We start from the raw sequence: 14,580 nt of genomic DNA, 5'->3' as shown, positions 1-14,580 counted from the left end.
ATCATGATGTCTAACATCTATCCCAGTATACACATAACTGACCCCCGGTTTATATAATAAATGATTGCCCTACTTACTAAACCTGGATGGATTTTAGAGCCAAAACGTCGTTGCCAAGGGAATTTGACACTTTTTCAGTATCATGATGTCTAACATCTATCCCAATATACACATAACTGATAGCTGAAAGTCCACTTTCTACACGTGCCAATTTTTTCGAAATGCAACTTAGTGATATTGCCTCTCCGCATAACTTGTTAGCATTTCACTTCTGTGAACTCATAAATAAATATGTACTACTTGAATATTACCAGGAACATGCCAGTCTCTGCATCCTACCACAAGAACATGAAGTTGTAGTACCGAGTAAGAGTTGCCTATTATTTTTTGCATGGAATCCAACCTTCAAATGTTGCTAAGCAATTACTATACTTAATTATGCAGATAGACTGAAAATAAGCATGCTTAAATAACTCAGCATCTTCTCGGTATCGCTATTGATAAAAGTAATATGTTCGAACGTGGATATAAATTGATATCTTTATAAGCTCATGGGATAAAGACGTGTCACATGACCAGTTAGTGCACATCACCAGAATATTTCCAGGTTTTCTGTCTTCCAGAATGCACGAGTCCTAATAAATGCTCTTCTAAATCATATTTATGTGAAGTTTGTTTAGCACAGCTGGAAACAATAGAGGATGATCGCAAAGCAAATCCACATGAGCCCAATAAAAGAACCTATTAGGCTATTACCATTTACGTAGACATTCTCTATTGACTATTTAAATCATCATAGTTGATATCTTCTCTCTCGAAAAATTTCAATCAGCGTTCTGCTTGCGGGTCACATATCCTTATGCGGAAATGCTAATAAGGGTTCCCTAGGTGTACATGTAGTGGAGGGCTTAAAATTCAAGAATTTTGATGAACACTTTCATGGAGATTACTCTAAGCCCGATTCCAAACTAGACAACTTTACATAAGAAGAAACTAACATGACTGATGTGGCTACAGTATTTCTAGCCTACAAAATTTAGTTCAAATTCTCTATAAAAATAAAAGGAAAAGAAGGAAGAAATTGTAGGATTACCTGTTAATCAGTTGAACTTAGAGAGAGTGCTGCTATCCAAATTTACGAAACAAAAGTAACAAGGACTTGCATATACTGCATCGCATCGAGTCACAAAATAAAAAAATGTATGGAATTATTGACCAAAAGTTGTGTGAATTTAAGAGAACTCACTCGCTTCTGGTTACGTTAGCAATGAAGTTGATGTCTCTAGAGAGTGCTCCCAGCTTCCACCTTCCTGCAAACAAAAACACTGGCAACGGCATCAACTACAAGCAGAAAAGTAAACATAAACTAAAATTATACGCTTGGTTCAAAGGCCCACAAATTTACCAGCTTCTATTTCAACTTGGATTATAAGTAAAGTTGAAAAGGACGAGAACCATTTGAAATGTACCTCTTGCTTCTATTTCTCCAAAACAAAGTTAAAAGCAACCTGCTAAATTTACTTTACTTCAATGCAATATTAACAAGTGAAGAACAATTGAAACTGAACCTAAAATCAACAATGGCGTGAAGAGAAAGCTGCAGGATAAGAGTAAAATCCAAAACCCTAGAATAAAAAACACCCAATTTTAACCTAAAAAATCGCATTCCAATTGATGGTAGGGTTGAATTGTTTTTCGGTTAACATGGTCGAGTTAACGGAACGGAAAACTTGCCTTGGGCTGTCCGCCATGCCAAAACATGTGATACTAAATGTAGTTATTACGACATCAATCTGTCTAACCAACAACTGCCGGTCAACGCCGTCTGTTACAGTTCCGATCATACAAGCTAACCTAAATTAATAAAAGAAATAATTTGCAAGAAAATGTAAATTGATCTCATAAATTCATACGTCGGAGCGATGTGATTACACTAATACTGTGTCAAATCCCTTAAACACAAAATTTAAAAAGAAAAGAAATTAAAAAATTAAGATCCGATGTCTTTTCTTGTTTAAATGGGCATACATACACACCCACTAAAGCCACCAAATTTACAAAACTACCCCTACAAACTGTAGCTACCGAAATTATCATATCACCACTCTTCACTTCCTTCCTCGTCTTGTTGTCGCCTTCTTCGCCGGCGACTTAACGCTCTTCGCCTTCACACTCTTCGCCGGTGCTTTCTTTGCTGACACCGCCTTCTTCGGAGACACAACAGCAGCTTTTCTCCCCGGAGTAGTTCTCGTCGAAGTTCTCGCTGCCTTAGCTGGTCTCTCCTTCGGCTTACCTCTAGCGGGAGCCGCCTTAGGCTTCGCAGCAGCAACCGCCTTAGCCTTAGCAGGTGCAGCAGCTGGCTTAGCTTTAGCAGCCGGTTTTGCCTTGGCAGCAACAGCTTTAGCCTTCACCGGAGCCGCCTTGGCCTTCTTAGCAGGTGCAGCTTTAACCGGCTTCTTAGCAGGTGCAGCTTTAACCGGCTTAGCAGCAGCTTTAGCCTTCGGCTTAGCTTTTGGCTTAGCCGCAGTCTTCGACTTCGTAGCCTTCGCAGCTGGTTTCTTAGCGGCCTTTGACGGAGCTGAAGTAGCCGGAGCCGCCGGCTTAGCAGCAGCTGATGACCTGGTCGGAGGAAGCTTGAACGAAGCTTTAACCTTAACAAGCTTACCGGCGGCGACAAGCTTCTTCAAATTATACAGAATCAACTTCTTAACGGCCGGCGGTAAATTCTTATGCTTCTCTTCAACGAACTTAGTAATCGCATACTGACTCGAACCGGTTTTCTCCTTTAGTGTCACTATCGCATCCTTAATCATCTGCAACACAAACCGAACCAAAATCAGATCTATAACCAACCGAAAATCGACAATAAATTAACCAAAACGACAATACAGGAATTTATAATTGCAAACCTCTTCGTAAGGTGGATGAGAAGCACTACGAGCACGTGGCTTCTTAGAAGCAGCAGCAGCAGGTTTTTTCGCTTTGGTTTCCTTAGTTTTCTTCGACTTGGACTTGGTGGTGGTGGTGGTGGTTTCCACCGGAGCTTCCTCCGCCGCCTCGGAGGTGACTGGCTCCGGTACAGTATCGATGGCAATATCTGCAACTTCTGACGTCATTTTAGACTGTATTGATCGGAATTATAAAATTAGGGTTAGGGTTAGGGTTTTGGGGAAATGAAATTGAAATGTTGGGGATCTTGATTGTACAATCAAGAACAGATTTGCAATGGGTGATATTCAGATGATTTTGATTTTTTTTTAGTGTGAGAACATGACGAAATGAACGGAGATTTAAATAGTCAAGTGTGAGAGAGAGTATCCAAAAACTGATATTTGATTGGCTAATAGCCCTAGCACGCGGATCGCTTGTTTTGCCAAGTTTAAATAATATCCCTTGGATAATATAGTTATCTACGGTTGAGAATGGTAGACATAAGCAAGGGTGAATGGATTGGGGGTAGAAGCAATGGATGAACTTTGTTTAGTTTAGTTTATGTGTGTTTTTAAGCTCAATGTATTCCCCTGTAATTTGAGTTTTACTTGATGGATTTTAATTTGGTTTTTTGGAAATTGTAGCTTATTTTATAAGCTTTCCGATGAGTATTTGCACGTTTTGTGAAGTTAAGTAGGTTAGGAGATATTTGAGTTTGAAGCCACAAAGGTCAAAAGTAGGGTTTAGTTTGATGTTATTGTGGTTCTTAGTGATTTTAGAAGAATGTTTGTGTTTAATTCTAGATTTTTTTGGATTAGATTGTAGTAGCTTAGTAAACGAATGTGTCAACACAAAAAACACGGAAATCCGATAAGTTTTGAGTGCCGAATTAATGCTCGGAATGACACTAAAGTTGAACATCTATTATAAATATAGTAAGTACATTAATGCACATATGGTTATGTATGTAGGGAAAAATAAAATGTTTAATCATTTTGTGATTTCTTATACATTTATTTAATTACCAAGTAAAACATGAAATATGGATTAACATCAACAACAAATCAAGTAATTTAAAAAACTATCAAATTATATACACATGTGTGATTTTTTGTGATTTTTTTCTACAAATCTATTGAAAAACTTTATGTTTCTTTCTATCATATACACAAGCACTTAAACATTCACTCTTACATTAAATCATACATTGAAATTTAAATCTTACGATGTCCATTTTAAAGTTCTACAACATATCATATGATCGTTTAAATGTGTATAGCATAGTAACTTTTATTTACTATTTCATCAAAACTATTTCAAAGGAGAGGATACACAACATATGTTTGTTAATTATAAATTCATTTATACCAATAAATAATATTGTAATTCGATTCGAGAATCTCATGTTCAATTTCTTCATTCTCATTACATTTTTAAAAAAAAGTTCATTGCTACAATATCAAACAATTAAAGTTCATTGTACTAATACTCATTGCACTATTCATCGATCAAACTACATATCACATTTAATGTAATAAAATCATCAATTTGGTTAAGTTGCTAAATCGATTAATCTTTCAAATTTACTATATAACATAATTATTGGTTGTTAAATCGGATTTCTCCATAACGACTCAATAAAATTTTGATATAACTAGATAACTATTTAAAAAACAACTTTGGAATCTTGTATAAACAAGGGCTTACTTATTGCTTGGTTCGTCTTTAAATGAATTTATGCAATTTACTTGTTGCCTACAAGTAATTTATAAATGGCTTTCAAATGAAAGTTTATAAAAAGAATAACATAAAAACAACTATCAATTAATCATCAAAACATACAAATACTTATGAGAATTAAAATTAATATTTGTGATAATATGAATCTAAAAGATGTTATATTATTAAATTCATTATCCAACATTAGATATGACTTAAAATATGACAATTATATATTTATAAATATATAGTTCATCGACCAAATATGAACAGGAATCATATGATATGACCAAAAATACATGAAACACTATATTTTCAAAGTACTAGTTTATAATAATACCTTTTCTATCTTATTTTATTTGTCACTTTTTTATTTTCAAACATATTAAGAATATAAAAAATATTAGGCAAAATGTATTAATTATCCACAGCTATGTATCATTTTTCAAATATACCATAATTTTTTTTAAAAATTAATTTAGTTTATCATATTTTGCAAGCGTTGTCAAATATATCCATATTTAGTTTTTAGATGACAAGCACGACATTGTACATGCTAAATAAGGCAGTTTTTGTACGCTTGGACGTATGTCATCTCTTAACAAGTTGTGGGTAAATTTGACAATGATAGAAAATTATGGATTAAACTGACAATACTTTAAAATAATGGTATATTTGCCGAACGACTCATTATTGTGGATAAATGAGAACATTTTCCTAGACCCTGTAATATATTTCCCTCCATTTATCATTATAATTTTTTTTATGGATATCATATACATTTCAATATCATGACATATTTTAAACACCCGTTTTGAACGAAACTTATAATCTATAGTTTAAAAATTTTAGAATGGGTACGAAACAAACCTTCTTATAATTTCAAGACGAGTTTGATCGGACCGATTCACAGGCTGACCCGATAACTTTACTCTGACCTGAGCCCCGATCTCATGTTTTAACCCGACCCAAGTGGATAGTCATAACCTTGACGTCGCCCTGACTCTCGATCCTAAACCCCAACCTGAATCCCAACCTCGAGGGAGTCCTAACTAAAACACTGACTCGAGTCTATATATCGAGTTTGAGTCTCGGCCTCGAGTTCCAACCTTGACTCAAATTTTCATCCTAACTTGAGTTGTGACACGAGCCTCGTAAGTCTCAACCACGACCCAAGTCCATATCATAATTCTAAGTCCATTCGGATTCCAAAATTAATAGGGTGGGTGGGCATTGTAGACTAATAATAAGAAAAATAAAAAGAAAAATAAAAAAGAAATATATTTTGAGTGATAAAAAATATGAATACCATTTTTTTATATGTAATGGAATTACAAACATTGAAAAAAGATTTTTATAATGAAATGTTACTGTATTCTTAGACATTTTTAATATTGGGGTGCGAGATAAAATAAAAAGAAAATAATCCTGAGGCACACCCACATATGTCATAATTAACACTTTTACCTTTTTTTTTCCTGAAAACAACATAGAAATTTACATTAGCTTAAAATGAAAGCAGTTACAAGTGTAAATTATGGAATAATGCGTATGCTATAAATACAAACGCTCTGATCGCATACAGCCTTACAAACATTAAAAATTGAAAATACATAATTGCTTTAGAACTACATAAATCCCTTGATGTTTGAAGAATTTGTAATTTGCAAGTCTGGATCATTGCAAAAACGGATGAAATTGACAAAAATGGACAAAAAACAAGCTTGAAAGTGAACCAAGATATATAAACAAACGTGTTAGCACGTGCTCATAAAAGGTACTATCCATTTTAATTGACTAAATTCGCACTTACGTTTTACGCACGTGGCTCGTAAATTGACTCGTCAATTTATTTATTAATTAAATTTTTTATAAATACATAAATTTATTTTATTTATATTAAATATTGATTAAATTAATTACAGTTTTTATTAAAAATAAATATTATACATCAATTTATTAATTTTTAGAATTATTATTATAATTATATCAATGTATTATATATAATTAATATTATATTAGTTAGAATTTTTGTCGGATTAATAAATATCTTTTTAAGTTGAATTAAGACTGTTAATTACATTTATAAGTAAAGTAGTAGTAGTAAGTGTAATATTATTAATTAAATTCGTTGCAATTACTTATGAGTTGGATTGAATTTATTATAATTATTTTATTTCATTTTCTCTATAATCAATATTGCTGGACCAAGTCCTTTTTCATCTATGATTTTGACTTTGACATTCAATTTAAAAATTATAATATTGCTTATTAATATGTAGAAACCTATTAAAACCATCGTGAGTTGATTCAAAGTCATCTAGCAAGAATCAAAAATTTGGAATTTCTAAAGTTCTGGTGTGTTTTTCGCGCCTATGACAAACATGTCTCGCGGGCGCGACATATGGGTGGAGGGCACGACATGCTGAGCAGAGGGCGCGAGAAATGGTTTGACCAAAAACCTAAAATGCCGACTTTATGTAGAGGGTAGAGGACGCGACAAATATTATAGTTGGAGGTCCAACAACTATTTTTGAAAGCCCTAATAGATGTGTGACACATGGCTAACGCTCATTGGCCGAACATTGAAAAGTTGTGAATATCGCGGGCGCGACAAGCCTGTAACGGGCGCGGCATAGCCGATCTCAATAAAAGTTTTGTCTTCTTCTATAGGACTTGAAGGAAGGTTGTTGGGGTTATAAATACCCTTCATCTACCACACTTATGTGGCAAAACACTCTAAAGAACAACAACAATTACAAATATTCAATTAAACTCTTGCTATATTTATTGCATCAACTATTTGATTGTTTTTTGTTGTTGTTGATAATCAATACTTTAATTTATAATTTAGTGTGTTGTGGATTTGTGTTTAGCCTAAAAAATCACTTGGCGAGTTTATGTTTAGCTTTAAAAACACACACTTTATAATTAGTTAAGTGTTAAGTTTAAAACATCCCTATTAGTGAATTTATTACAAATCTCAACCTTTTAATTGAGTAGTGGAGTAGAATCAGTTTGTGATTCGAAACACTCTAAATCTCTCGTGTTTTTCTTCTATATCTAAAACTCCTAACCTAAATACTAATCCATTTTTAATTTTTTAAAATAATCTTATCCACCACTTTTAAAATAGTATTTGAAATTTCAAATATCATGTCCTTTAATAGTTAGAGCTTTTATTGATTAACGTATAATTATTGTTAGGGTTAAGATAATAATACATATAAGTTAAGTTTGTTTATCTAGCTAATTTCTCTTTTTAATTGTTTATTTGGGAACAAAAGATTAATCAATTAGATGTAACACATACACTCCCACACACTACAACTTAACATTTTGAAATCACAAATATTTTCAAATCATTAATGTAAACAACATAGCAAAAAATGATCATATTAAAATAATGGAATCAAAAGTTATATTAGTAATTAACTCTTTTTTATAATAGGAAATTAATAAATGCTATGTTAATGATAGATATGGTTCACAATTCTATAAAGTAGATGACTATTTTAATTATAATAGTTTAATTCAGCTAATATATAGATAAAATTATTATTGTTCAATAATAATTAAAATAATATTAAGGACATTAGTGTATATGAGTCGCTCCGTACTTTTATATACAGTATAAAATCGGAGAGAAATTTCTTTAGCAGAAAATAAAGTAAAAGGAAAAAATAAACAACGTATAAGAAAGGAGAGAGATGGAAAAATGATAGCTAAATTGAAGTTTAACACGTGAATATAATTACAGTGGCAAATCTATAATTATTTTAGACATGGATACGAATTTGCCTTATGTTAAACTTAATGCTGAATTTAGCATGAGGTTTAGCACATGACAAATTTAGCACGGAAAATAGGAGTACAATGGAGAGATATATTTCAACTTAAATGTTAAATTTTAACATTGGCACAAGATATACCATTGGAGTAGAAAAGCTCTAAGTAATGTGAAATATTTTATTATTTTGTTATTAAGAGTAGGGAGATGGCTCAAAAATTACCTTAATGTTGCAATCCATGCTCTTATAACCCCTCCGAAAAAATAGATAAAACTCAAGTATCAATATAAGATAAATAATTATAATATCCATATATAAGAGGACTATTATTCATGGGCCTAATTAATATAGTTTTATTATATTTGAAGTCCATAATATTAAATAAATGATCTTTATTATACTTAAACATGTTTTTAATATATTTAAATTTAAAAAATATTCAGATTTTTTGAATTGGAATTGGACCTCACAGTTCAGCACCGAAATCGACGGGTCCAATTTCAAGAAGTTGAACCGCCCAAAACCGACCTTCCACCGGGCAGATTCTTGCCCGATTCCTATGTCGGGTTTGATCGGGCCGATTTTGGGCCGGTTCACGGGCTGAACCGGCCCATGCTCAGCTTTACTTAAAGAATATATAATATATAATAATTTGATCCTAATAATTTACAGCCCATGTGTTACACTATGATCCAATATATGCATTTTAACAAGTTTAAATTCAAAACCATTTGGATATGATGAAATAGACCAATGCCCATAATTTATTGGGACGATGACAAAAGTGTCTAAAATTTTAAAAATATTTACAAAAGTATATGTAAACTTTTTTTATTTACAAAAATACGACTGATTTTAAATTAATTATAAAAGTACCAAAAAATGAAAATTAATTACAAAAGTACGATTTTTATAATGTTGGTATAATTATGGTATAATTTTGGAATATTAAAACTATAAATCAGATAATTTAAAAATTATATGTGGTTTATTATTGATATAATTTCGGTATATCGATTATAAATTTTTTTTTATATTTTTTAGTTGATAACATGTATATTTTGTTTAATATGTATTTTTCACTATAGTTGGCAATGAACTAAAAAATTGTATATTGTTGGTATAATTTTAATATATTGTTAGTATGTGATGCATTGTAATGTTGATGTAATAATAAAATTTCATTATATTTTGATGTGTACACTCTTGGTATACTGGGTATAATTTTGGTATATTATTAATTCAATTTTTTAGTAAACGATTTGATGTAATTTTGGTAAATTTTTATTTAATATTAATAAAATCTCAGTATGTATAATGTTGGTGTAATTTTGGTATAATGTTGATATAATGTTAGTTTATTAATATACTGACATTATATCCACAATATACACCGTATGTTTGATATTATTTTTTATTTTTTTGTACTTTTGTAAATATTATTAATATTTTTGTAAATGAAAAAAGTCAACATGTAGTTTTATAATTATTTTCATTTTTTTTTATAAATGGTGTAATTTCCTCTAATTTATTCTTTAGGCCCAAAACAAACCCAAGAAATATTCACATCTAAACCATTTTTTATATATATAAATTTTAATTACGTTTATTTGTATTCTTGTGCTTGTTTTTTTTATTTTTAGGAAATGTGCTTTTGTTCATTGAGTAAAGGATAAAAAAAACTAAACTTGGCACGAAGTACTAAAAAAAGCCCAAGTTCACAAAAATGGACCAAACAGACCCACAATTTGGCAAATCGTACCAGATATCTCCCTAGGATAGTGGAAAAAACGCCCCCTAAAATTTGCAAAACCGCTTCAATTTACCCCTAAATTTTCACCGGAAACCGCATTGGACACCGACCACCGCCGTCGGATAAAACATTTCGGGGATTTTTTTTTTCTCCGGAGAAAAATGAGTCTGCTCTTTGCCTGTGATATACCCCAACTTGAGATTTGTTCAGCGAAGAACAGATCCTAGACGTGGGATCTGTTCATCGTTGAACAGATCCTAGACGTGGGATCTGTTCATCGTTGAACAGATCCCGCGTATGAGATCTGTTCATCGTTGAACAGATCCCGCGTATGAGATCTATTCTTCAACGAAGAACAGGAAAAAAAATTCGCCGAATTTTTTTCCGGCGGCGGTTGTCGGTCGATAGTGGTATGTTGGTGGAAACCGTAGGTGATCGGTTGTTTTATGTTTTAAAACTTGAAAAAAACAAAAAAACTTTAAGTATTAATGTGAATAAATGGAAAAAAATAAGGGTTATTTTAGACTTTTTCATGAAGAGTGTGTTTCAAAAAGGGTTGAGAGAGGGCAAGAGTGGCCGAGGGGTGGATTGATCCAGTTTTTCCAAGTTGTGAGATAATTTGATCTAATTTTATAAACTTAGGTGTATTTAATATTTCGTGCCAAATTCAGATTTTTTTTATCCTTTACTCCTTATTTATTACATTGCTTTTTACGAAACTGTAAACATATTCTAAAATGTATAATTAAAACGTTAAACTAATCAATAATAAAGATTGGATATTATTAATCTTGCATTGTTATTCTCTTGGAGAAATAAATAACAAAGGGATAAGAAGTGATAGTTTTAGGGAAAGTTATCAGCATGCTTAAAGAGTTCATGTGTAGGATTTTTGCACAATCTTGCATTGTTCGTCAATCATTCAAATAAAGAATTTTGTGAAGTATTGCAAGCATTCCAACAGGAAAGTGATCAAGCAAGAGTTGAGGATTTGGTCTCTCATTATAGAAACTCGAGCCAATCACTTTAAGATAAAAATTCAATTAGAGGCATACTTGTGTGGGCGAGTTAAAAAGTGTCCTTCATTGTTTTCTAATTGCATGATACTAACATTTGATGATATGTGATCCTATTTGTTAGTGTTGATTTGATCAATGCCTAGTTTGTATAGTGTTGATTTTGAATTAAAATGTAATTTTTAAACCCACTTTCCACTGCGCCAACAAAAATTGTTAAAAGTAAATTATAATTTTGTTGCCTTTGTAAATTTTATTTTACTTCTAGTATTATTAACTATTCATGTTATTATATTTTTATATTTAAGTAAACATATATGATGTGTATTTTTATTTTGGGTTAATTATAAATTAAAACACGAACTTTAGCGTGATTTGCAATTTCAACGTAAACTTTTAAACTTGGTAATGTCGGATACCAACGTTCACTTTTTAAAAAATTGAAACATTGTTCATTTTTTGATATAAATTTGTTGAGTTGGAAGCCGGATTTCCCACATATGCTAATCCGATGAAAATAAACGGTGTTTCGATTTTTCAGAAAGGGAAAATTCATGTCTAGTTTTGTCAAATTTTTAAAGTTCATGTTGTAATTGCAAAGTACACTAAAGTTCGCGATTCAATTTGCAATGTGTTAGCCTACGTGGCAATTACTAAAACCCAATGTGTTAATATACATGGAAATTCTGGCTTACAACTCAACAATTTTACACTTGGAAACAAATGATACTTCGACTTGTCAAAAAATAAACGTTGATATCCGACATTGCTAAGTTTTGAAGTTTTTGTTGTAATTGTAAATCACGCTAAAGTTTGTGATTTAGTTTGCAATTCATCCTTTTACATTTTTATTTATAATTTAGGGTTAATTACATATAAAATCACCACCTTTACACGAAATTGCAAAAATAATACGACCTTTAAAACGTGGCAATTCAGGGCACCACCTTTCATTTCTTTTCAAAAACAACACGGGCACATTTTTAGTGGCGTTTTTGCTGACGTGGCATGACATGTGGCACTCTTATTAAGTGTCCAAGTCAGCAAAATTTTATTTAAAAACGTGCTCATGTTGTTTTTGAAAATAAATAAAAGGTGGTGCCCTAAATTGACACGTTTTGAAGGTCGTGTTATTTTTGAGAATTCGTGTAAAGGTGGTGATTTTATATGTAATTAACCCTATAATTTAATAGTTACAATTTACTCTCTTCGTCCTAAAATGATATGCCATTTGGACAAATACGACAATTAAAAAAAATATGGTTAAGTTTGTTAAAATTTGTTATTTTGTCTAATTTGTTATTTTGTTTCTTTAATAATTTTTTAAATATATAAATAAATATTAATGACTAATTTTTTATTAGGGTATTTTGCATTGGTATTTAGAATTTATTTATTCTATATTGAAACATGAAGCAATTAATTAATTTGAAAATAATAATGCATATTTATTAGGGGTAATTGTGACTTTTGATTTCAAAACTATTTTTATATATAGAAGGCGGCCTGTAATTTGGGACGTCAAAAATAGTAAGATGACCTATGCGATTTGATAGTATAATAAAAGCTAAAAGTGAACGGTTTACGCATCATTAAAAATTGAACCAAATCATAATCTTGAAAGTAAAACTTAAAATTCATTTTTACCAAAAAATAATTTTAGTTAGGTACGGTTTTTGAATTTTAATTCGGGTTTTTAATTTAAAATGAACTAATTAAATTTATAAATTCTTGCAAAGCTTGAATACATAATACACATGAATTAGTAAATGCAATAATGTTCTACAATCATCAATATTGTAAAAATATTACAATTATATCAATCTAAAAAAACTCAAATAACACCTTATTTGCGATGAATAATACGTTCTACGAGTAAGGAAGATGAAGTTCATTCTCTTCGTCCATAATTTAATTCATACATGTAAAGGAAAAAAAATTAGAATTACAACTGAAACTAAAAAAATAGAAACAATAGCAAATGATTTGAAATTTACCTTGAATTTTTAAAGATCTCAATTATCATAACAAGAATCGGAAAAAAAGATAGGCAAGAACATCTTTTGAAGAGTATTAACATTATTATAGCTCATGAAGAACTCATCCAATTTAGTGATCTAAAAATTATCTAAAGAAAAATTAAGTATATAAAGACTATTAATTTTACAAAGATGAAACATAACAGGATTAATGTCATAAAAACTCACTAACTCTACACGTTTTCTCATTTTAATCACGTAGTTTAAATTTTCTCATTTTCATATACGAACTACCATTTTTTTTCAAATTCATGCATGGTGCTGAGGTGTCACGGCTCTATTGGTGTAATTCAGTGATGTGGAGGTCGTTTGACACCAATGAATGAGGGCCACCTCAGCACCGTGCAAGAATTTGAGAAAAAGTGGTAGTTCGTGCATGAAAATGAGAAAATTTAAACCGCGTGATTAAAATGAGAAAACGTGTAAAGTTCGTGATTTTTTTTAGGTTAATTGCAAATGCATACACGAACTTTACCCTAATTTGCAATGACGACATAAACTTTGAAACCTGGCAATGTCAGTAACCAACTTTCATTTTTTGGCAAATTGGTACACCGACCAATCACGCAACGACACATGGCGGTATATTACAATGTCCACGTTAGTGTTTTTCGTGTTTGGTGTATCGATTTTCCAAAAGTGAAAAGTTGGTTACTCACATTGCCAAGTTTCGAAATTTATGTTGTAATTGCAAATTAGGTTAAAGTTCGTGTATAAATTTACAATTAATCCATTTTTTTATATTAACCCAAAATAACAAGAAATAGATGGCTAAAAGCTAGAAGATGGGAGTGGAAATCCTTTTGAGATAATATTTGAGACAAAACTAAAAATATACAGTTAGGGTTTAACGAAGGAAATAGATAAAATGTAAGGTTTATACATGTCGGATTACATGACTGTGTTTAAAAATACAGAGCAACTTTACATTATTTAAAATTATGTATTTTTTATAATTCGTTTTCCAGTTTATTCAGTTTTGAAATCTCCCAAATCAAATGTAATACCCCAAAATATTTAAGTATTTAATTGGACCATGTGTCTAGTCCTAATTCGTCAGGGTGGCGATATTGGAAATATTTTTCAAGAAATTAAAGTGAATAAGTTTTTAGTAGGTCTTGGGAAAGTAATTATGTGGAATTTAATATCATATTCCAATTCTAAAGTTGGAATTTTTAAAAGGAAAAATGTCAAGAAAAGTCTCAAACTAGAGTTCAGGGACTAAAGTGGTACTTTAACCAGTTAAGTCCCAAAAAGAAAAATTATTTCGCCAAGGTCCGTGAAATGTTTTAAAGTATCTATGGTAAAAGATCCATGCCAATCGGAGACCT

General features: G+C 31.1%; 1 protein-coding gene across 1 annotated transcript; it reads right to left on the bottom strand.

Moving 5' to 3' along the window:
* Positions 1-1,875: 1,875 nt before the first annotated feature.
* Positions 1,876-3,274, bottom strand: LOC126686624 (histone H1). Its single transcript, XM_050380760.2, has 2 exons — positions 2,910-3,274; positions 1,876-2,813 (listed from the first exon to the last, which is right to left on the bottom strand). Exons 1-2 carry the CDS (start codon positions 3,114-3,116, stop codon positions 2,109-2,111), a joined length of 912 nt encoding a protein of 303 aa, XP_050236717.1. The 5' UTR covers positions 3,117-3,274; the 3' UTR covers positions 1,876-2,108.
* Positions 3,275-14,580: the final 11,306 nt, after the last annotated feature.

This window comes from Mercurialis annua, linkage group LG6 (genome assembly GCF_937616625.2).
Source record: "Mercurialis annua linkage group LG6, ddMerAnnu1.2, whole genome shotgun sequence".
Classification (NCBI taxonomy): Eukaryota; Viridiplantae; Streptophyta; class Magnoliopsida; order Malpighiales; family Euphorbiaceae; genus Mercurialis; species Mercurialis annua.
Note: the sequence above shows the minus strand (reverse complement) of the source record. Positions and strands in the feature narration are given on the sequence as shown.

Bases quoted from the DNA above. Each gene is read 5' to 3' on its own strand.
- LOC126686624 (XM_050380760.2), bottom strand. From the start codon at position 3,116: ATGACGTCAGAAGTTGCAGATATTGCCATCGATACTGTACCGGAGCCA. The intron at 2,814-2,909 runs GTTTGCAATTAT...TTTGTGTTGCAG, and splicing joins CTCATCCACCTTACGAAGAG to ATGATTAAGGATGCGATAGT.